This window comes from Ascaphus truei, chromosome 7 (assembly GCF_040206685.1).
Source record: "Ascaphus truei isolate aAscTru1 chromosome 7, aAscTru1.hap1, whole genome shotgun sequence".
Taxonomy (NCBI): domain Eukaryota; kingdom Metazoa; phylum Chordata; class Amphibia; order Anura; family Ascaphidae; genus Ascaphus; species Ascaphus truei.
The window spans coordinates 64,649,285-64,673,968 of record NC_134489.1 but is presented as its reverse complement, the minus strand read 5'-3'; the positions used below and the strand labels follow the sequence as shown (position 1 = coordinate 64,673,968).

At 44.9% G+C, this 24,684-nt stretch overlaps 1 protein-coding gene across 2 annotated transcripts in view; it reads right to left on the bottom strand.

Annotated features, from left to right (window-relative positions):
- Nucleotides 1-12,026: 12,026 nt before the first annotated feature.
- TFPI (tissue factor pathway inhibitor) overlaps nt 12,027-24,684 on the bottom strand; it is a 33,195-nt gene continuing 20,537 nt past the window's right edge. For both annotated transcript variants that reach the window (XM_075608855.1, XM_075608856.1), the window contains exons 6-8: nt 21,768-21,857; nt 17,858-18,037; nt 12,027-13,283 (exon numbers count right to left, since the gene is read on the bottom strand). In XM_075608855.1, the coding sequence (XP_075464970.1) occupies nt 13,219-13,283; nt 17,858-18,037; nt 21,768-21,857 (335 nt within the window). In that variant the 3' untranslated portion in view covers nt 12,027-13,218. The remainder of the gene's footprint in view (nt 13,284-17,857; nt 18,038-21,767; nt 21,858-24,684) is intronic.

Sequence of the window (24,684 nt, the reverse complement as noted above, 5' to 3'; positions counted from 1 at the left end):
AAGAGGAAGCATATGTCCAATAGGGTTTATCACAATAGTAGCCCTGGGACCGATATGGATCCGCCCTGCTGAGAGGCCTCCTGTTGTCTTGAAACAGAGTGCTTAAGAGAGGCACGCAGTACCTTGCACCGGGATAGTGATCCCACAGTTCATGATAGACAGGGTAACTTAAATGGAACCCAATTGATAGAGTTACAGATGCTACACAGAAGATGACAGTAACAACAATGAGATTAAGTACTGTACCTCCCTAGAACATTAAGAGTGGGTGCTAAATAGTACAAACACTGTGAAGATACACATTAGTTATGTGACAATAATATATGCTTTTGTAATAAGGAAATGACTCATTTGCATGATGTAACAAGATCACCTTTATTTGACAAGATGACCAAGTATGTACAACTGGTATATTGGTCTGGATCTTTGTGTTGCATGGTTTTATTATTATTTTAATATAAATGAAATAAAATGAATGATCAAAACAGCCAGTTATGTGATACAAATCTAATATAAACATATATAAAAAAAAATTTTAACATTTTTATTAGGACACAGGCAAGTTTACAGGCAAATTTCACATCACAGTATCCTAATACACTTTGATTTTCAAATTTTCCATGTTGGAGGGGGGGGGGTGTACCGCCAAGAGTGGCGCGACCTCTGGGTCACCGGGTGACCAGGGGAGCGAGAGGTCTGAAAAAGAGAGGGGGGGGATGGAGGGGTGGGAATGAGGATGGGGGGGGGGGTTGGCCTCCCCTGTGCCGCTGACCCTGGCGTCCTTCAGGTTGTGGCCTAAGTGATCATAGTTTCTCCTATCGGATTCTCTCGGGTATCAGTGAGTCTCCCAGTCTCCCAGGGCTCCCAGATTTTGTAATGACTTGTAGTCTTGCGTTTGAGAAATGCCATCAGACGTTCCATAAGCATTACGTCGTCTATTCTTCTCTTAACCGCCTGAATGGAGGGGGGAGATATCTTTTTCCAGGAGAATGCCACAGCACACCTAGCCGCGGTAAGGATGGAGGAGATTAATTTTCCTACCGGGCGGTCAATTTCCTCTATTGGCTTGCCCAGGAGGAAGGTCAGTGGATCTAGGGCTAATGTGAGGCTAGTTACCTCTTGGATTAAAGTTTGGATAGAAAGCCAAAATTTTTGGATTTTTGGGCATGACCACCAAATGTGGGCCATGTCTCCTCTCTGTCCACAGCCTCTCCAACATAGATCTGAGGCCAGATTTGCTTCAATCTAACTGGGGTAAGATACCAGTGGAACATGATTTTGTAGATATTCTCTTTTGTTGTGGTACAGATGGAAGTTTCTGAAGCAGCGTCCCATATATCCTCCCAGTCTTCTCTATCTATGTCTATACTTAGTTCCGCCGCCCACTTGGACATGTAGTCATGAGTGGAGGGGCCTGCTGTTCTCTCCATACCAGCGTATATGTTAGAGATCAATGCTGTTTGATGTGTACTAGTTCGGCAGAGTCTCTCAAAGTTGGTGAGGGGAGGATACTCAAATTTTGGGGACAATTTTTGGAGAAAATGTCTAATTTGGAGATACTTAAATGGGCTCAGATCTGGGGCCTCGTGTCTTGTTCGTAATTCTTGGAAGTTCAGCAGCCTTCCATCGCTCAGTAGGTCGGCAACCACCCTAACCCCCTTCAGACGGAAGTAGTCGAACTGTTTTGGTTCGCATCCTGGGGGGAAATGGGGATTGTTGTGGATCGGAGTAAGAAGCGAGCCTGGAGCAGTTAGTTTAAACTTTGATCTGCATTTCCGCCAAACTTCCCAGGTGTGTCTGGTGGCACCAAGGTCGAACCTACGGGGTGGTTTATCCCCCTTGTCTATGCACCAAAGGAAGGCCTGCAGAGAAGGCGTTTTTACGTAGTGGGATTCAATATCTCGCCAGCAATAGAGACCCGGGTCTGCGTTCCACACTACGGCTTGCCTCAACTGGGCTGCTAAATAGTACTTTGTGATATCTGGGACACCTAGGCCCCCTCTTCCTCTTGACGCCAGGAGGACCGATCTGGCCACCCTGGGCCTTTTGCCCTTCCAGATGAAGTTAAACATTTTATTCTGGATGTTCTTAAGTTCAGGGCTGGGAACATGGATCGGGAGTGTCTGGAAATAGTATAGCAATCTGGGGAGTATATTCATTTTTACCGAGATCATCCTTCCGATCCATGAGATCTGGTAGTCTTCCCATTTGTCCAGATATTTTTTGATTTTCCCGAATAGGGCCGGGTAATTATATTTGTACAATGATTGGTATTTGCCTGATACATTCACTCCCAGGTATTTAATGTATGAGGAACTCCATCTATAATTAAAGTTCAATTTCAGTAAGTTAACTTCCGATTCTGGTACATTTAAGTGTAGGGCTTCTGATTTGTCATTATTAATTTTGTAGTCCGAGATTTTGCCGAACTCCACCAATTCTTTATGTAGGTTGGGAAGTGATGTTTGAGGGTGGATTAGGGACAGTATTATATCGTCGGCAAAAAGCGAGATTTTGACATTTGTATCTCCAATTAGTACGCCCTGAATGTTTATGCTCTCGCGTATTTTGGCCGCCAGGGGTTCGATCGTCAGGGCGAAGAGGAGAGGGGACAAAGGACAGCCCTGCCTCGTACCATTCGTTATTGGAAATCTCTGCGCTGTGCCTCCCGGGAGTTTGATTGCCGCCGATGGATTTTGGTACAGTGCTCGGACCCCCTCTAGGAATGAGTCCTTGAAGCCAAATTTTTGTAAGGTTTTGTCTAAGAATAGCCAATTGATTCTGTCAAACGCCTTCTCTGCGTCTAAGCTCAGGAGAACTGCCTTGGTGTTTGTAAGGTTAATGTGGTCTATTATATTTATAATTTTGCGGGTGTTGTCCGAAGCCTGACGGCCCGAGACAAATCCCACTTGATCGTTATGGATAAGTCTGGGTAGGATGGGGTTTAATCTGTTTGCTAGTATTTTGCTATATAGTTTTAGGTCGTTGTTCAACAGCGATATGGGGCGGTAACTCCCACATTGCATTGGGTCTCTCCCCTCTTTGTGGATTATTGCTAGGTTAGCCATTGACATTGATGCTGGTATGGGGTCACCTTCCATAAAGGAGTTGAACAAGTCCAGTAAGTAAGGAGATAGGGGCGGGAGAAACCTCTTATAGTAGGCGTTTGTGAATCCATCAGGGCCGGGGGCTTTGGATAGTTTTAGAGCTTTTACCGCATCTGCCAATTCCTCTTTTGTAATTTTCCCATTAAGTGTCTCGTTCTCCTTCTCCGTCAAGGATGGGAGGTTGCAGCTATCTAAGTAGTTCGAGACTGCCGTAAGCCTTGATGCTCTATTATTTTCCTCTTGGGTTCTGAGGTTGGTATAAAATTTTGTGAATTCCTCCGCAATGCGTCTGTCATTATATAATATGTGACCTGACCTATTCTTGATCGCAGTTATTTGGGACCTCTTTTGTACCCCTCTTAATTTACTGGCCAATAATCTGTCAGCTTTGTTGCCCTTATCATAGTATCTCTGGTTAGTCCATCGAAGGGCTTTTTCGACATCCTCGAGTTGGATCTTTTTCAACTCGTTTCTGGCGGTTGTTAAGGTTTTGTATATTTTCCCCGAGGGGTTGGATTTGTGTTGCTGTTCTAGTTTGATTATTTTCTCTGTCAAGTCTTTGAGTAATGTTGCCTTGGTTTTTTTCCTATGGGATGCTATGGAGATAAAAGTACCTCTGATGGTTGCCTTATGGGCTTCCCATAGTACCGCCAAGGATGGGACTGAACCTGAGTTGTTCCTGAAGTACTCTGATAGGGCTGTCCTGATTTCCCTCTCTATTTCCGGGTGATTCAATAATGAATCGTTTAGTTTCCAATTAAATGCGCTCGACTTTGTGAACGGAACTGATAGAGTTAAAGAGATAGGGGCATGATCCGACCATGTGATCGGGCCTATATCCGTTTTTTGGGAGGCATCCAAGACGTTCTTGGTTGTAAAGAGGTAATCAATGCGAGAATAGGTCTGGTGGGGTGCGGAGTAAAAGGTATAGTCCCTTTGGCCCTGATGTTGGGATCTCCAAACGTCCACTAGGGAAAATTCTTTGATAATTGCTCTAAATGCTGTACCCATCTTTAGGGATAGTACCGTATGTGGGCGGTTAAGATGGAGTGTCTTATCCTCCAGTGGGTTTAAGGCCATGTTTAGATCGCCCCCCACTATCAGTGAGGATAGGTAGGTAGGGTCGATTGAGTTTAACAGGGAAAAGGGAGACCAAAAAGCGCACCAGCACAAACGGAGCAGGAAAAAACCAGAACAAAAAAATGATTAAAAGGGCACTTTAATGTGGCAAAAGACCCATCCAATGCATTTCGAACGTCGCAGCGTTCTTTTTCAAGGATAAAACACAATGTGATAACATCCATTATATACCCTCTTACCTGTGGGCCATTTCGCGCCAAAAATCAGAACCTGATGACGTCATAACAGAGCGACTCAGTGCCGATCTAAGGGCAAAAGGAAGTACCAAAGGCAGTGTGGCCATTTTGGATGTGGGCAAACATAGGAACACAATAACAAAGCTTTATTGACCATTCCAGCAGAACAAAATACATTGCTGCTAACTGGACAAGCATATTTAAACGAAATAAAGCTATATTAAACTAAACTAATGCTTAATAAAGGGTACTATTATATCAAGGAAAAACATGAACAAGGTGGATTAAAAAACTAGCTGTGTTGCAACTAAGTTATATACAAAAAAAAAAGTTAAAAATAAAAACCTCTAGACATGATTAAAAAAATGTGCAAGAAAAGTAAATTTAAAGACATATTACACATACATACTGCATAACAGATTGTGTACCTAAATCATAGGAACCAGGGAAATACAACCATTATAAAATATGAAGTATTATCCACAAGATACATCAAAGAACAATTTAAGCTTACATATTAGCATAATATTTGCATGATAAGGCATAGGTTCAAAGGTTATAATGACAAGAATATAATGTCCAATATAATGACAATTAGCTTATTTAATCTGTATTACCAACTAATTACACCATAATACGTCTATCACAAAAATGTTTACAAAAAATGTGTTAGTTGCCAGTCAATGTTCAAGCCCATAGGGAAGCGCGTTTGGAGAGTGAAGATCCAATACGCCTCCCTACGGTCCAGAAGGTTGATATGATCACCTCCTCTAGATTTAGAAATAACTGATTCAATCCCCAAAAAGGAAAAATTATTAATTCCTCCCTGACCACATTCAGTGAAATGTTTTGAAATGTCCTCTTTTTATTTCACAATTTAGTAAACAAAGTGGAAAAGTAAACTCTATAATTTCAAAACATTGGAATGTCTTATCCATGGACCCTGTCCTTAAAAAATATGTGGATTCTGGTCCTACTTTTGTATATCGTAGAGCGAGAACAATTGGATCTCATGTTTCACCAAGTGAACTCAAATCTTCTGGTCTCAAAAAAACTTTTATCACTAGGGGTTCCTTCAAATGTGGCTCTTGTAGTGCATGTAAACACATGAAGCCTGCCAAAAGTTTTTTCCAGTTTGCCTTGCCACCGCCACATGGTGTGAATATATTACCAAATAAGGAATTTAAGATTAACAGTTTTATAAATTGTAAAAGTCAATTTGTGATTTATCTAATAACATGTGGTTGTGGCAAGAGGTATGTGGGGAGGACGACTAGAGCCCTTAAGGTCAGGATGTTAGAGCATTTAAGGCTCATAAAATTGAGAGACACTAATCATCCAGTCTCAAAACATTTCACTGAATGTGGTCAGGGAGGAATTAATAATTTTTCCTTTTTGGGGATTGAATCAGTTATTTCTAAATCTAGAGGAGGTGATCATATCAACCTTCTGGACCGTAGGGAGGCGTATTGGATCTTCACTCTCCAAACGCGCTTCCCTATGGGCTTGAACATTGACTGGCAACTAACACATTTTTTGTAAACATTTTTGTGATAGACGTATTATGGTGTAATTAGTTGGTAATACAGATTAAATAAGCTAATTGTCATTATATTGGACATTATATTCTTGTCATTATAACCTTTGAACCTATGCCTTATCATGCAAATATTATGCTAATATGTAAGCTTAAATTGTTCTTTGATGTATCTTGTGGATAATACTTCATATTTTATAATGGTTGTATTTCCCTGGTTCCTATGATTTAGGTACACAATCTGTGTTATGCAGTATGTATGTGTAATATGTCTTTAAATTTACTTTTCTTGCACATTTTTTTAATCATGTCTAGAGGTTTTTATTTTTAACTTTTTTTTTGTATATAACTTAGTTGCAACACAGCTAGTTTTTTAATCCACCTTGTTCATGTTTTTCCTTGATATAATAGTACCCTTTATTAAGCATTAGTTTAGTTTAATATAGCTTTATTTCGTTTAAATATGCTTGTCCAGTTAGCAGCAATGTATTTTGTTCTGCTGGAATGGTCAATAAAGCTTTGTTATTGTGTTCCTATGTTTGCCCACATCCAAAATGGCCACACTGCCTTTGGTACTTCCTTTTGCCCTTAGATCGGCACTGAGTCGCTCTGTTATGACGTCATCAGGTTCTGATTTTTGGCGCGAAATGGCCCACAGGTAAGAGGGTATATAATGGATGTTATCACATTGTGTTTTATCCTTGAAAAAGAACGCTGCGACGTTCGAAATGCATTGGATGGGTCTTTTGCCACATTAAAGTGCCCTTTTAATCATTTTTTTGTTCTGGTTTTTTCCTGCTCCGTTTGTGCTGGTGCGCTTTTTGGTCTCCCTTTTCCCTGTATTGCATTGAGTAGCTGCACAGCTTGCCTGCCTGCCCTACCAGGATGTGAGTATTTGCATATTTTTCAGGGGAACCTGCCAATGAGACATATGGTGAGTGGGTTGCACCACACACCACCTGTCTTCAGGAGGATAGTACCCATTATATGACACAATAGGTACTATATCAATTGTTAGTACCCTGGTACAGTGGTCTGGCTTATTATCATTTTGAGATATACCTGCATTTCAGCGCTTCAGCTATTTTCCATATCGATTGAGTTTAAGACTGTTTTCAAGAACTCTGCTTGGTTCTCGTTTGGAGCATAGAGGTTGACCAGGGCGATCGCCGTGCCTGCCAGTGAGCCATATACCACAAGAAATCTACCCCCTGGGTCTGAAACTTTTTTAACAAAATTGAATGGAGTTCCCTGGCGGATTAAGATGGCTACCCCTCGTTTCTTGCTACTGAACGAGGCATAATAGCCCAGCGGGAATGTATTATTAAATATTTTAGGCGGCTCGTGGTCTGTGAAGTGTGTCTCCTGGAGAAAGATAATATCTCCTTGGGATCTTTTCATCTCCTGGAGAGCTAGCTTTCTCTTCTTGTGACTCTGTAGTCCTTTAACGTTAAGGGAGATAACTTTGATTGGGGCCTGGCTAGCCATTTTTGTTATCTCCGAAGGGGTCTTTGCAGATCACCCCTTTCCCAACCGGGGGACCGTGATTGATTACTGTGCCTGAGGGGTAGGAAAGTACATCTCTAGCGGAAGAGGGTGGCCTATTGTCTGGACCTGGGTCAACGGTGTCGGGGGGGTGGAGGGGGTGGGCGGGAGGGGTAAAGGACTGCTGGGACAGCACCAGCAGGCAGAGAGATAGAGGATGGGGGCCTGAGGGCGTCCCCAATAGAGTGTAGCCAGGTTTGCGCACCGGCATTCGGACTTAGGGTCCTTGGGGGGTGGACCCAGGAGTACGGACTGGCTCGTCCAGGAGGGTGTGGACCCCTTAGTGGTTTTTTCGGAATCATTTTCCCTGTGTGTATATAGTCGACAGGGAAGAGGAGAGAGGGGAAGGGGAAGGGGGGGCGGGGGGGAAAGGGGGGTGGGAAAGAGGGAAGGATAGGTGCTCCTTAGTGGGGTAGGGGTGGCCTGTGATGATCGAGTGGAACCATTGAACTTCTGCATAAATATACATTCAGGTAACGCAAACAGTGGTTTCCCAGCATGGCTGATCAGCTATAACAACGAGTCCCTCTGGATAAACATTTTGATATTAACATCATATTTAACTTTTTTAAACTCTAACAAGCATAAACCATAATGAACACACAGCCAGAGAGAGGGGGGTTGGAGTGGGGAGGGAAGGGGGGGAGGGAAGGGGGGGAGGGAGAGGGGGAAAGAGGGGAGGGGGAAAGAGGGGAGGGGGAGAGGGGGGGGAAGGCACGAGGGGGCCAGGTACGCTTCTATGGATATGGATGATCGACAGTCTATCTGCGTGGCCTATAAAGTCTAGCCCCGTCCAGATCCGTCCCACCCCCACAGACCGTCTTCAGGAACAGGAACGGCTCTCTGCAGCTGGCGCCGCGGCGTCCTCCCGCCGGTTCTCCGCAAGAGAGGGGATCCCCCTCGGATCTCCAGCCCGCCCCCCTCCCCACCCAAAAGCCGCAACCGGCGTCTCCCTCTCGGCTCCGCTCCTTGGTCCGCTCGTGCAGGTCTTCTATGGTGGTGCAGGTGGGTCTCCGATGAGACCTGGGTACTGGGTGCGTCGTCGAGGTGCACTCAGCGGAGTGGCCGAGTTTGGCAATGGTTTCGTCTCTCGCAGCCCCTCAGGGGCGTGTTGTCTTTCGAGTGATCTCTCTCCATGATGCAGGTGGGCCGTCTGCGCTGTCGGGAATTTTATCGCGTCGTTCAGGTGCACTCAACGGAGTGGACGGCCGCTAGCAGGTGTATTTGCGTCTTCTCTTCAGTGGTCACTGCAGGCGGTCGTATCCGCTCAGCACTGGGACAGGTCTGCGGCAACGGCCAACCGGGAGTAAGGAGGATAGTTTGGGTTTTCCTTTACTTTCTTTTTGCCTGCGCTTGGGTTGGAGCAGCGGCACTGCGGGAGGGGCGGTTGGGCCCGTCTTCCTCTTCAGCGTCTCAGCTCGGGCGCTCCCTTGATCACCAGGAAGGCGGGGGAGTGAGGCCTAGTGCTCTCGCGAACGCCTCCATCTCCTCCGGGCGCCTCAGGGTTAAGAATTTCCCATTCTTGCTGGCCGTTAGTCTAAATGGAAATCCCCACCTGTAGCGGACTCCACTTTCTCGCAGGAGCAGCGTTAAAGGTTTGAGTTCTTTTCGCCTGTTAACGGTGGTTCTGGACAGGTCGCTGTAGACTTGTATTCTTTCCTCTTGGAAGATAATGTCTCCTTTTTCTCGGCAAGCTGTCAGGATTCGTTCCTTGGTGGTGTAGCTGTGGAATTTTACAATCAGGTCTCTTCTTCTGTTCGGGTCCTCTGACCTGGGGCCAAGGGCTCGGTGAGCCCGGTCTATCTCCATTTCTCTGGGTTCCACGTCGCCACACAGGGAGGAGAAAAGTTCCAGAAGGTACGGCCGGATGAGATCAGGGAGAACAGCCTCAGGTACGTTGCGGATCCGCAAGTTCTGTCTCCTGTCCCTGTTCTCCTGGTCTTCTATCGCGTCTTTTAGGCCCGTCACTTCTTCCCCCATCTGAAATACTTCGTCTTCAGCCTCTATTAGCCTCTGAAGAGTCTCTCCCTGTTTTGTCTCGAGCTCGGTGGTTCTCTCGGTGAGGCCTGAGATCTCCTCCTTGAGCTCCGTGACGGCTGTCTTGAGATCCTGTTGCAGTGAGGAATGAAGTTTGTTGTGGAGGCATGTCATAAAATCCTCAAGGTATGCTTTTGTTATTACACCTCCACGGTCGTGGCGGTCGCTTGCAGAGGTGGGGGAGTTGCGTGCGTTAGTGCCGTCTTGGTTGTCAGGCGTTGCGCCTGGGCTTCTCTGTGTCGGCGGGAAGTATTTAGTTACCGCTGGAGTTGAGGCTTTTTTCTGACGCGACTGCATTGCCGCGGTGTTCCCCCTTCTAGGGATGTTTGCTTGGAGCCGTAAGCGTTTGAGGAAAGGTGGTGGTCCAGGGGGGGCGAGACGTAAGGGCGGTGCAGGCACCTGGGGGTCCTTATGGGGGAGCGGGACAAAGTTATTTATTTTTTATTTACTTTGTGGTGTTGTGTCAGGGCAGCTGCAATGCTATGAGACTTAGTGCTTCTGGAAGCAGTGGAAATTCTTCCCTAGGCAGGGATTCTGTTGTTAATGCACTTTGTGGGGTGCTGGTACCTCCGTGTGGGGCCCCCTTAAGATGGCCTCCTCTCCCTCTCAGCCACTATGCCAGCGCTCACCTCCTCCCAGCGCTCCCCCCCCCCTCACAGCTCCTCCGATCCTGAGTTTATTTATTTGTTTATTTATTTATTTTCTCACTGCTCGCGCCGCGGGAGGCTGCTGCAAGCGTCTCTTTCCCTTCAGAAGCAGGGGGAACTCCGTCCCCTGCTGCCGCCGATTCCCCGGCTTCAGACCTCACGGGGCTCACAGTGCCACGCCGCCCCTTCTCGCCGTCGGGCCCGCGCCTCACAGGGGGGTCTCCCCGAGCTGCCTGTCGGATCGCCCGAATCAGGCTCTCCGGGGCTCTGCAGTGTGCCGGAGCAGGGTCCGGAAAGGTCAGGGGGAAATGTTTATTATTATAATTATGATCAGGGGTCCACAGGACTCTCTTAGAACGCGGCCATGTCGCGTGACGTCACCGGAAGCCCCTCCTATAAAATTAATTTTTAATGAATGAGACCAGGGGTTATTAAACTCTTCCATATCACAGACCACTTCAATGTTAATAAACCTTGTTTATCTATCGAAGTATATATATATATATATATATATATATATATATATATATATATATATATATATATATATATATATATAAAGTGCAGGAATAGTTAAAAATGATCCATTCCACAGCTTCACATTAACTCAGGCTGGTGGATGGAAAATCCAGACCACAGATTACAATGTGTCTGGTTCTCCCTCACCTGCTCTCCTAATCACTAGCACAGGTATTTAGAGCAGAGAGGTTTGCATTTCAGTCTCTCTTCTTGGAGCCTGGAGACTGGGGCTTTCGCTGCTCCCCTGCATCCAGTTCGGGGTGGACGGCCCCTTCAAGTAACACAGTACCAGAGGATTTGCCTGGACACTTGGGACCGAGTTCCCACCACGAACAGATAAGACAAACAAATCTTTATTGCTGTATCTAAAAGACTATGCTTTATCTAGTGACCCTAAATGAGAGGGCATTCTTTTAAGCTGGGGAACCAGGTTAGTTGGCCCAGCAGCAGTTAGAGAGGCTGATTCTGCTGTGTAGTTAGATCCCTGAATGGGATAGGATTTTGTTTATTTGATTTGGTTTGGTTCTGAAAAGTGACACTGTGTGAAATGCTATAAGACTGATATGAGTAAACCGCTGAAGGTTAATGTCTAAGTGCCTCCTGCCTACACATGTTAAAGCTGCAGTCCCTTATTTGGATGAAAATAAAGCAGGCAGAAGCCTGAGTTAAGCAACGTAATACTTTGCATGATCCTGTTTGTTGTGTAATTAACCCTAGAAGACTGTGTCGGGAAGAACCCAGACAGATGTCAGCGCTACAAAAGAGGGGCGTTTGTCACAATATATATATATAAATTTTATATATATATATATATATATATATATATATATACATATATAAAATTATCTAAAAATCAGCCTTTAGTGGTGATAGAAAATTCAAAGTCTGCAACAGAAATAGTGCTGATCACTGACTTGAATGGGGGTTTCCGTGCGATAGTGTCCGATCGGCACTACCACACTTTAATGGATAACCCCCATCGTTTTGGGGATCATTCAATATCATTACCTTTTAATAGAATATATATATATATATATATATATATATATTCTATTAAAATGTAATAATGATATTGAATGATCCCCAAAACGATGGGGGTTATCCATTAAAGTGTGGTAGTGCCGAATAATGCAATGCCAGGTCTATCAGCTAGTATATATATATATATATATATATATATATATATATATATATATATATATATATATATATATATATATATATATATATATATACACTAGCTGATAGAACTGGCATTGCCCGGGATGTAAATGGATAAAATAAATGTATGTTGTTGAAAATAAAAAGTACAATAAGCAAATATGATTGAAGTTTATTGAAGAGGTTGTTGGGAGAAGGGAGGGGGTTGCATAGCGGAGCGTGGTGGAAGGCGGCCATTTTTGTGCGTATCGGGCGGGAAGGTAAGCAGCCTGTTGAGCGTGTGGTGGAACCGTACATTTTTATAGAGTAAGGGGACATTTAAGGGGTTCTGGGGCGTATCGGGCAGGAAGGTAAGCGGCCTGCTGAGCGCGGAGCGTGTGGGGGAAGTGGACATTTTGCTACAGTAAGCGTGCATTGAAGGGGTTGTGGGGGGAAGGGAGGGGGTTGCATAGTGGAGCGTGGTGGAAGGCGGCAATTTTGGAAAGGTAAGTGTGGAGAGGCGGTCATGAAAATTATTTGCATTAAGGGTGGTAAGGAAGGGAGACAATGGGAGGTGGGTGAATATTGTATCGGGTGGGAATGCGGCCATTTTTGCAGAGTAACGGTGCCGACGATGATGGGGCCAGATGTCCATTGCCTATCAGGCGGGTAGGTAAGCGGCCTGCTGAGTGCGGAGCGTGTGGGGGAAGCGGACATTTTCCTAGAGTAGCGGGCGAGAGGGCGTTGATCGGGGACAGCGGGCTGCTGAGCGCGTACCGGGCGGGAAGGCGGAGGGAGTGTCAAGCCGCCATGAGCTACTGGCATGGACGGGTAAGAGGGTGGGTGGACAGAGAGGTGGAGCGCAGTAATCACCGTGCTGAGCGCTGAGTGATGATTTTGTGGGGCATGATGATTGAGGATGTGGAGAGGATAGTAAAGGGCGCAGGGAGAGACAGGGTTGGAAAGTGGTTTACACTTACCAAGGTCGGTGGGTGACTTCACAGGGGTTATCCCAGGGGTGTGGGGTGAGTCCGCAGGGAGAGAGTCTCAGAGGCTATGCTGAGGGCTCAGTTTATGCTTCAGAGTCTCGGGGGACAGTCTCAGGGGGTATGGTGAGTCTGCAGGGGTGAGACTCTGGTAGTATGTGTATGTGTCACAGTGGAGTAGGTGTGTCCGTGATGTCAGCGTACCTCTTGGCCAATGAGAGCCATGGGGGAGGCGGGCCATGGGCAGGTGAACTGACGGACCAATGAGGATCCCCACATCTACTAACAATCAAACAATTTTCATTTATGTATGTATAGATATATAAAAAAAAAAAACTGCGTAGGTTTAGTATTGAGTAGAACTTGCATGTTATACAGTAGCTACTAAATCTTTCTTCTTTGTTCTTCTTTGTTGAGACGAATGTTATCTTGTTGTCCACGATTTTTTCCTGTTAAAAAAAAAAAGAAAAGGAAAACAGTTAAATGAAAATCTACGTAGATAGCTAAATAAAATAATTTATCTTTACCAAAACTTGGACTTCTCACATATATTATGTGACATATGCAAAGGCAGTATACGAGTCTGTTTGATTCTTGTGCTCTGTGCCCCCCCCAAAAAAACACTTCTCCCTAAATAACACTATTATAAAAGTATTTGGTGAAAAGGCCACAGCAATCTTTATTGTTACACATATTACAACACATCAAGAGTTGAGTCCAAACAATTGCCAACCAGCAACCATTCAGGTTACAGGGCACAAAAGCATGCCATCATTTGACCACACCAGATCACTGTTGAGGATAGAGAGATCTAGGAGGCCCATCCCTAGAGTATGTGCCGCCCTTAGGCAAGCACTATTAAGGACTCTCAGAGCTGAACCCCATTAATTTCAGCTCAGAGGACCACTGGTTCCTGAGATACTTACCACCTTGTGGGGTGCCGGGATCTCAGCTCAGGTTTAGATGTCCCGCCACATGGGCTTATCAGAAGCAGTGACATCATAGGCGGCTTCCTATTGGCCCATGTTACCGGGGGCTTTAAACCTGAGCTAACATAACGGTACCCCCTAAGGAGGTAAGTATCTTAGGAAGCAGGGGGTCTCTGGAGCTGAAATTAATGGGGTTCAGCTCCAGAGCTCCTGCTTAAATTTTATATGTATTAAAAAAAGAAGAAATAAAAAAGAGAAGGAAAGCCGTAGTGCACTTTTGCCGCTCTCTGAGACCTGCTGTCCCTAGGCAGCGCCTTACCTGCTTACCGCCTAGGGACAGGCCTGGAAGCTAATGTCAAGTTCATACTTTTGGGTGCTCCTCTGCTTGCGAGAACCTGTAGAGTTTATAGGAAAACTATCATCTTGGCTAGTGTTGGACCGGGTACCCGGCCAAAATTAATACATGTCCAGAGAAGTAATACCGGACATATACATGTACAGTATTACCTCTAATCTTTTACTGGACAGTGTCCAAATACAGGACACCTGGCAACCCTATTCTCATCACCTATTACATAGCATCCCCTCAATGGCGGATTTAGAAAACTGCCGCCCTTAGGCACTTACCTGGTACTGAGCTCCTCTGTGCCACCCTACTTCTTCTTCAGCGTCAAATTATGCTGTGAGGTCACATGGTGTTGCGTTGCCATGACAACTGGATGACAAACGGTGTCTTATTGCCTTGGTGATGTTGCAGTGTTGTGATGCCGCCACATCACGTTGCTATGGCAACGTGACCCCATGTGAAGTTGCAGCGTCATTTGATGCTGGAGGAGGACGGCAAGGAAAGAGAAGGTAAGAACTGTACAGAGGCCCCACTTTCTCTCCCACCAATCAGTGGGGAAAAGAACGGGCCTCTGTATATGGGGGGGAAAAAAGGGAAAGAAATTTGCTGCCCCCAAATTTTGCCGCCCTAGGCCCTGGCCTATTGGGCCTAATGGGAAATCCACCACTGCGTCCCCTTGTAGTAGCATAAAGGTACATTTTCCTGCATATGGGTAGGTTCAATTTACACATTGCCAACATGCTGTCAAAGACAGAGGTCATTACACTCTGCTCATATTACTCGACCCCTCTGCAGCATTTGACACCGTTGACCACCCTCTTCTCCTTCACATTCTCCATACTCTTGGTATTCATAACAAAGCTCTATCCTGGATCTCCTCTTACCTCTCCCATCATACTTTCAGTGTCTCTTCTGCTAACACCTCCTCCTCCTCTATCAATCTCTCTGTGGGGTTACCCCAGGGCTCTGTCCTGGGACCCCTTCTCTTTTCTCTGTACACACTTTCTCTAGGTGACCTAATCACATCTCTTGGGTTTAAATATTACCTCTATGCTGACGTCACACAAATTTACATTTCAACCCCTGACCTTACACCTGCTTTACAGTCTAAAGTTTCTGAATGTCTCTCTGCGATATCATCCTGGATGGCCCTCCGCCGACTTAAACTTAACATGGCAAAAACAGAGATCCTCATACTTCCTCCCAAACCTAGCCCTACTACATCCTTCCACATTACTGTTTGAAGTACTGTCAGTCACTCAGTAACCCAAGCACGCTGCCTAGGGGTCACACTCGACTCTTGTTTCACATTCTCTTCTTAATTTTTCCTCCGCAATATTACCAAGATACGCCCTTTCCTCTGTTGCACAACTGCTAAAACTCTGATTCAGGCCCTCATTCTCTCCCGTCTCGATTACTGTAACCTCCTGCTGTCCGGCCTTCCTGCCTCTCACCTGTCTCCCCTGCAATCTATCCTAAACGCTGCTGCCAGAATCACTCTACTCTTTCATAAATCTGTCTCAGCGTTTCCCCTGCTGAAATCACTCTCCTGGCTTCCTATCAGATCCCACATTTCGCACTCAATTCTCCACCTCACTTTTAAAGCTTTACACTTTTCTACCCCTCCCTACATGTCAGCCCTAATTTCTCGCTATGCACCATCCCGACTCTTGCGTTCTGCTCAAGGATGTCTTCTTTCTACCCCCTTTTTATCTAAAGCCCTCTCCCGCCTTAAACCTTTTTCACTGACTGCCCCACACCTCTGGAATGCCCTTCCCCTCAGTACCCGACTAGCACCCTCTCTATCCACCTTTAAGACCCACCTTTAAGACCCACCTTAAGACACACTTGCTTAAAGAAGCATATGAGTAGCATTGTGGCTAATACTATACACATGATACATAAAGCTTGGCCCCCTGCAGACGCACTTACCAGAACTCCCTCCTACTGTCTCTTTACGTTCTTCCAACCTACCAATTTGATTGTAAGCTCCTTGGGGCAGGGCCTCCTCTTCCTAAATGTTACTTTTAAGTCTGAAGCACTTACTCCCATGATCTGTTATTTGTATTATTTGTTATTTATATGATTGATACGTGTATTACTACTGTGAAGCGCTATGTACATTAATGGCGCTATATAAATAAAGACATACATACATGTAGCTCTGCTGACTTTGCCGACACCTTTTTTGCTTTGCCTTTTGTGTTACTACTTTGGTATGAGCATTAAACACTATCAATTTAACTTATTCCAGTCTCTTGTTGTTTTTGGGGTTCCATGGTACGTCCGAGGGTTTCCATATTCCAATAACCATCAACAGTGCTACAAAATCCGAACAAAAATGCCGCCCTCAGCCACTTACCTGGTCCTGCCCTCACCCTCCAGTGCCGCGCTGTCCCGTTGCCACGTCACGTTCCTGCCCACACATGCTCAATCAGCTCTTGCCAGCCGCTCGTGTGTACGCCCGATTGGCACTTGCCGGCACGCATGCACGATCGGCGCTTCCAGCTGCACATGCACGATCGGCGCGTGCCGGCTATGCATGCGAATACGCAGACGGCAAGAGCCGATCGCGCATGCACACAAGCGGGTGGCAAAGTGCCGATCGCGTATGCACAACTGGCAAGTGCTGATCGCGCATACACAAGAGCGGCTGGCAAGCGCCGGTCACGCACAGGCAGCAAGAGCAGATCGCGCATGCCACCATCAAATTCTGCCGCCCTAAAATTTTGCAGCCCTGGGCCCGGGCCTAATGGGACATCCGCCACTACTCAAAGTAGCACTTCTGTTTTGAAGTGTAGCCCCGGTAAGAAATGGGGGCTATATATCTTTCTCCTACTGGTGTAAGTCCTGTTAAGGGCAGGCCGCCAGTAGTTATCATGGGTTTTTCCCCAGCTTCAAGCCTGCCTTGAGTGATAGCGGCAGGCCCCTGACTCTGTATGCAGGCCTGAGACAGAGGGGATGTCCTGCTGACATCATGAGGGGTGGAGCTAGCCAAAGTTAGTTCTGCCTGTTCCTGTAAGTGACAAGTAGTTCTGTCCTGGGAGCAGAGAGTGCTGGTGTGTCTGATCGGAGAGGCCATGGTTAGAGTGACACCTGTGATTGGAGAGGAGGCAGAAGACCAGCCTGTTTAGAGCTGATATAACTAAGTGGACTAATGCCCCTCACCCTGCTCAAGGGGTGAGGGGGGGAAAAAAATCTTGCCTCACCCAGAGGGTATATCCTTGGGGTGGGTGTCGCGGGTATTGGAACCCCATACAGCCCATCCTGCCGGGATACAGTCTGGAGGAAAAGGAGAGGAGGTCAATATCCTGTAGACTGCATATGAACTGCTGCTGTGCATGAACTGCTGTTGAAAGGACAATAAAGAGACAGGTGCTGTTTTATATAAAAGACTGTGTGTGAGATTGGAATCTCGCCCTGGGACCAGGGCTTCTCTGGGAGGATTCCAGCCTATTCCCTAGGTTTTCGCCAGAGATGGAGGCGCTGCACCACCACCACTAAAGATGAAGGCATATACCCCAGAAGCCTGTCCCTGTTATCCCCAATACCAACGTGGGAGACTCAGGCCTTCCTGTTCCTCACAGGTATGCACCACCAACATGCATGTAGCCAATCCTCACTACACCCTAGAGATCCAATCTGCGACCGGGGGGGTGGGGGGGACATGGGTTACAGAAGCATATCTAAAGCATAACACTGTCAAATCTGTTATTGTTGTGCTTGGTAGCACCATTGATTTCCATACCTTTCTTACAGACTTTCATGCAGGATTTCCTAGAAATGAAGTTATTTTCAGTGCCACCGCAACCACTGTATAAGAATGGGTGACATTTTCCACTTAAATGATTAAAATAGAATCTTCTTTCTTTTGTATTGCAAGTCCCTCTGGTTGCAGGTGCCAGACACATGGGAGAACCACTATAATCTAAAAAAAAAAAAAGGTAACAAAAAGAATGATTATTATTATCGGTAACAATAAATGTGCATTTCTACTTATTTTGGCCATAAATATTGTAAACCTACAATGCATATCTCATTATCACATCTTACATTATAGAAACTATAATTAAAATAGAAGAGAAGGTGTTTTTTGGCTTAACACATTTCCATTATTGCTACTACCATATACATGTAGGTGGGATTGCAGTTTTCAATCTTAATTGCAATGTACTATTAATACAATTTTATCTCTCAATCTATTTTTCATTTTTATACAATTTACATCTGCTAAGAAAAATAGGTACTGTTTGATAACCCTAAATATATATTTTTATTAAGCAAAAAGTTAAACAAATACCACAAAGGAATGCCAGAAAAGCATTACTATGATGTGGGATACAGAAATTATACCAAGATTTGACAAGCAAACTACTCTATAAACTTAAAAATCAGCAAATGACTGAGGAACATCTGAGCACAATAAAGAGTGAAATTGTTACATTTCCGGTCAATGGATAATCAATTTGTAGATACATGGACCAAAATGAATCCAGGAGTGAGGGACTACACACACTATTCAACTCAGTATCTCTTCTGCTCTCATATAGATAATTTTTTATATCTCCTACAGAACTCTGATTACAAAGTGTGATATAGGGGTGTTCAAGATGTCAGACCATGTTCCTATTACGGTAGAACTTAAAATTGAGGTGAGAAGCTATGCCTCCATTCGACAGTAAATAAATACTTACTCTAGACCAGGCCTGCACAACATGCGGCCCGTCTGGCCTTTCTGTGCGGCCCGCGATGACTTCGGCCAAGCGCCAGTTAATTAAATAAATTTAAAAAAAAAAAAAGTTTTAAAAAAAATGGCGGCGATTCATCAAACCCCCCCCCCCCCCTCTCGGGTTTTGCGTTGGCGGGGGCAGCAGCATGAGGAGGATGCGGCAGCCGTGTGTTTTTTTTTTCCAATAGCAGGATACCGTGGAGGTCAGAGCATGCCGGGGACGTGTGTGTGTGTGTGTGTGTGAGAGAGAGAGAGAAACGGGCTGGATTGTGAAAAACGGGCTGGTGGGGGTGGGCGTGAAAAACGGGCTGGTGGAGGGGTGAGTGTGAAAAACGGGCTGGTGGAGGGGTGAGCGTGAAAAACGGGCTGGTGGGGGGGTGGGCTGCTAACATGTGAGGGGGGGCTGCTGACATGTGAGGGGCAGCGGGGGGAAGTGATGTGAGTTGCAGGGGGGGAGAGTGTCATATTGAGGGGGAGAGTGTCATATTGAGGGGAGGGGGAGAGTGTGTCATATTGAGGGGAGGGGGAGAGTGTCATATTGAGGGGAGGGGGAGAGAGTGTCATATTGAGGGGAGGGAGAGAGGGTGTCATATTGAGGGGAGGGGGAGAGAGTGTCATTGAGGGGAGGGGGAGAGTGTGTCATATTGAGGGGGGGGAGTGTGTCATATTGAGGGGAGGGGGAGAGTGTGTAATATTGAGGGGAGGGGGAGAGAGTCATATTGAGAGGAGGGGGAGAGAGTCATATTGAGAGGAGGGGGAGAGAGTCATATTGAGAGGAGGGGGAGAGAGTGTCATATTGAGGGAAGAGAGGGGGGGGGATGCTGACTTGGGGGGGCTGCTGACATGGAATTGGCTGGGGGGATGTGGAGGGGGGTATTGTATGTTTGATGTGGAGGGGGGTATTGTGTGTTTGATGTGGAGGGGGGTATTGTGTGGGTGAGGGGGAGAGATGGGGGTATGAGAGATAGATGGGGAGTATCGTAAAGGTTGATAGTGAGGGGTTCTGGGGGAGATATGAGGATGATGATGATGATGATGAGAGGTGCTGGTGGAGAGATGATGATGATAATGATGATTTAACCCGTGCGGCCCAAATTTTTTTTTCCTTGGAGCAGTTCGGCCCTTCTCACTTTACGAGTTGGGCAGGCCTGTCTAGACTGTAAACTTTCATGAGCAGGGCCCTCATTACCTTTTGTATCTGTTTGTGCTAGTGTGTCCTTATTTGTATGTAACTATCCAATCTCTGTACCCTCACAGTATCGCACTGCGGAATATGTTGGCGCTTTACAAATAAACGATAATAATAATAACAGTAAATAACACAGAATACATTTCTTGTACAAAAATGTGGGCATTTTCACTTGTGTTTTGGTTTTGCCAGAACTGGAGTGGTTTTGAATTTTCAAACAAATATGGAAAAAAAAATGAAAAATATATATTTTAATATACAATACAATTTTAATACAAAATTTGAGTTAATTAAAAAAAAATAAGTTCAACCAATTTATTAAGAAAAAAAAAAAAGGAATGCGAGGATGAGCCTCAGGTTTTGGTTGGAATTTTGTTGGGATTCGATAGTTCGTCCTGACATTCAATTAGAATTTCTGAATGAATTGAAAATGTGCGACGTTCGGATTCCGGACCCACAAAAATGCCCGTCCTTAGCAAATGTTCAATCAACTTTCATTTTGTTATGGAAATGTAAGGACAGTTTAGCATCAACAGAGGAATTGTTATTTTATATTGAGAACTACTTCAAAAGTATTCATCATGTGTTGGACCACCATAACTACTCAGGCACCTCTCCCGAAACCTATATTTCACTATAACTATAATGAAGCTCTGTGAGTATGCATTGTTAGAGGGAACATCTCTTTTGTATATTACAAGCACTAGCGACGTTAATACAATGCCCTTTTCGGCCCAAAACAGCACTTAACACTGTATTAGTGAGCTTTGAAGATACCCGTTATCATTTAACGAACGTTAAGTCCATAACGGACCTCAGTGGATCTCGGCCTTAGTTCTGCTCATCAATTGATTTACATAGTTACATAGTAGATGAGGTTGGAAAAAGACATACGTCCATTAAGTTCAACCTATGCTAAATGTAGACGACAGATACTTTATCCTATATTTGTACTTATAGTATATTGATCCAGAGGAAGGCAAACAAAACCCCCCAGTGAAATATCATCCAATGATATCTCATAAGTGGAAAAATAAATTCCTTCCTGACTCCCATGTTTACTTAGTTGGTATATCCCTGTATAACTTTCCTTTCTAAAAATATGTCCAACTTTTTTTTAAAACTAATCTATTGTATCTGCCATCACAGTCTCCATGGGTAATGAATTCCACATTTTAACTGCCCTTACTGTAAAGAACACTTTTCTTTGTTGCTGGTGAAATCTCCTTTCCACCAACCTTAAGGCAGCGGTGCGCAAAGTGGGGGGAGCGAGACTCAGTGCAGGGGGCGCGGGGCTTACAGAGGCCTCCGCACGCTTCCCAAATACATTTAAATGAATACCATGGGAGCTGCAGGGCCTCTGTAAACTCCCCTGCCTTAAGTGATGACCCTGTGTCCTTTGAACTGCCCTTGGGATGAATAGTTCTTTTGAAAGCTCCTTGCACGGTCACCGAATATATTTGTATATAGTTATCATAAATAATAAATTGTATAACATGTTGCAAAAAATATTTGACATGGATCTGAAAATGAGTCTTTAGCAGTGATATGCAGCAGTGTTAATTAACCACAGACTGCTGGAAACAACTGAGGGAAATTGTGACAACAACACCACCTACAGTTTTCTCTTCAGGGACCAAGCTGCAGTTTGAAAACTCTCACTACAGAGGATATATCTTTTGTAAAACCGATTGGCGTTAGTAGGAATTTAATAGCTTAAATGTAAAAATGCTGCCTTACTCAGTTTGCTTGTTGCAGGCGTATTTGAGGAGAAGCTTATGTTTTCTGGCTCAATGTTTTCTTCGGGTTGGACAAGAAGATACGAATGTGCTGGTGAAAAAGAAAGAAGTACCAATGATAAATATGTTATACTTTAAAGTTAATACTTATTTGTCCTCAGCACTTTTTAGTTATTGTAGAACTTGTTTTATGTATAGACATTATGGTTAACGAAGCAGTACCCCTCTTAAGCATTTTTTTTTTAAAAAAAGTATCTGAACCAGGGGCTATAACAGGAGTGGCCAACTACAGTCCTCAAGGGCCACCAACAACCAACCAAGGATATCCCTGCTTCAGCGCAGGTGGTTCAGCCAGTGGCTCAGTTAACAACACTTGATGACTGGAGTTGTCCACCCTTGGGCTATACCCATATAAATCTGCAGTGCGCAAGGAGACAGCTGGATTTTTAAGACGAGCTCAACTGCTCTTGTCCAAAGAGGGCTGCCAGACATCGCACAATGCGGTTATGCACCAAGAGACTCATCGACTCAAAAACTCCCACAGTATTGAGTGGGCATATATTCAGGGTGACCAGATGTTTTTGCCGGGACAAATATGGTCACCCTACATATATTTAAACTGAGATTGAGAACAGGCTCACTTGAAAAAGAGTGTTGGAGAACGAGGGAGGCAAACATACACTGAGATAAACTTACTTTTTAGACACATTTATCTAAGTCACTTCGATTTTAAGATCTTCAGGGAAGGGTCTCCTTTTGACTTATGCTATCATTTACATGCTGCTCATATCCCCAATGGTTTTTTTTTTATTTCCTTGTATTGTAACCTTGTAAAGAGGTGTTGGCAATATGTAAAAAAAAAAAAAAAAGAAGCATACATACAAGTCTCCTGGTACCAAAACTATGTGTCAATGAAAAAACATACCAAAAGAATCCTCTATGCTAACCCACCCTATTCGACGACACCATTAACAAATAACGCAGGACACCGAACTAGAGGTTAACTGTCCAAGGCTTTTATTTATACCCTTAACAAGATTAGCCCAGTAATCTTAAACTCAATCCCCACCCTTCCAGAGTGCCCATAAAGTCACACAAGTGAATCAGTGTCCAACTGTGGCCTAAACTCTGGCAAGGAGCCACCCGGCACACTGACCCTTCCCATATAAACCAAATAGGCAAACTTGAGTGTATGCCCCAAATAGCCATCGCTCATCGTGAAAAGGATCCTCAATAAACACCATCCAAGCATCGGCTTCTAAACACAACAGAGCCCCGTTTGCAAGGGTCTAACCACTCACCAAAATCACAGCCACTGCCACAACCAGGGCTATTTAACCCCCTTAAATTGGGTCTGGTGCCTCCAACTCCTCTCCTGGAATGTCACATTAAAAAGATCCAGCCCGATATTAAACAGATGAACCCTGTCGGTCCTTAAACACACAACATTCTCTAATTCAAAATCTGGATGACAAGCAACTTCCCCCACCAATTCTACCACCTTATTGACCTTCTTCCTACAACTCTCGATACTCCTCCCATCATAAGCCCCCTCCACAGTCTCCTGAAAACAATTTCTGACCAAATATCCAAATAGAATCTGCATCTGTGCTAGATCTCTCTGGACTGCATGGAACAAATCTAAAGACGGAACCAAAGTCATGTAAGTGCCTGCGAGGTGAACAAGCATTATAATTGGTGGTCTAATTCCACTAGCCAAAACCAGCAGTTGCTCCCAACTCATCCCCCACACCATGGCTTTGACCACGTAAACACCCAAGCTTCCTCCCATGAGGAGGTACAATAGCCCATCTCTCTTTCTAGTAGACATAGGAGTCAACCATAACCTATATATCCAAAGCAAAGTTCCCTAGCAAAAAAACAAACAATGAACAAAACATGAGTGAGCATGCATGCCCTAAGAAACTCAACTTTAGGCAACTGTGGAATCATTTACACTCCCACCTGCCGATCTGCTGGATCACTGCCACGCCCAAACCCAGCCCTGCAGCCTGTTCTAAATTAATGCGTCTCAAAACATGCCATATCAAAAACCCAATTCCTTAAGGCAAAGCTGAAAAATCCTGTAGAACTGGAACCTCGAAAGAGGAACACCATCCACATAAATCAAAAGCAGCCCCTCCGACGGCGGAAGAATTTCCAAAAATTCCATTAGACACCTTACTGGACAATTGCTGCTACCCCCTAAATCTCCAAAATGCGCACCCTCATCTTGGATGTGCACACCAACTGTCTAACCCTTAAAGCCCAAAATAAGGCTAAAATCAATGCCACTATAGTCTTTCCTTATAATGAGACTAGCATACATGAGTTGCAACCTAAACTAAAGTAATTAACATCTCATCGTTACTCTGCGCCAAAGCCTCTATACCTGGATTTCCACCACCAGGCTTCCCCCTTTAGAAGCACTTGGCTGCCACATGAGATCTCCCACACAAAGGGGTCATGAGCGGTCATACTTTCTAGGTCCATGTCCTTGTAAGGTTGGGAATTTTTCTGAGGCATAGGCGGCTGCCCGGAAACGTTCAGTGCCTGTGTCTGACCTGTATTGAATCCAAACCTTAAAATGTGTGTTTAAGTAATTACTTGGCTTTAGCTATGGCCAAAATCCTTTCTGACTTTGATCCTGTCAACTGCTATGGTTGATGCCCGATATCTTTGCTGACGAGGGTTTAAGCACCAGCGTGCATCACTCAAACCTGTGAAGAGCTTGGTATTGGTAACCATAGTGTGCTGAATATCACTGTATAGGTTTTATTCCCATGCTGTACTTAAAAGCTGTGTTAACAACGAGCATTAGCTTATAAGGGTTTCATGTAAAATGGATTTCAGGCAAAAGGTCACACGGTGTGCTCATTTGCATGTCATTTCCCAGAATCCCTTGCTGCAGTGGAAGC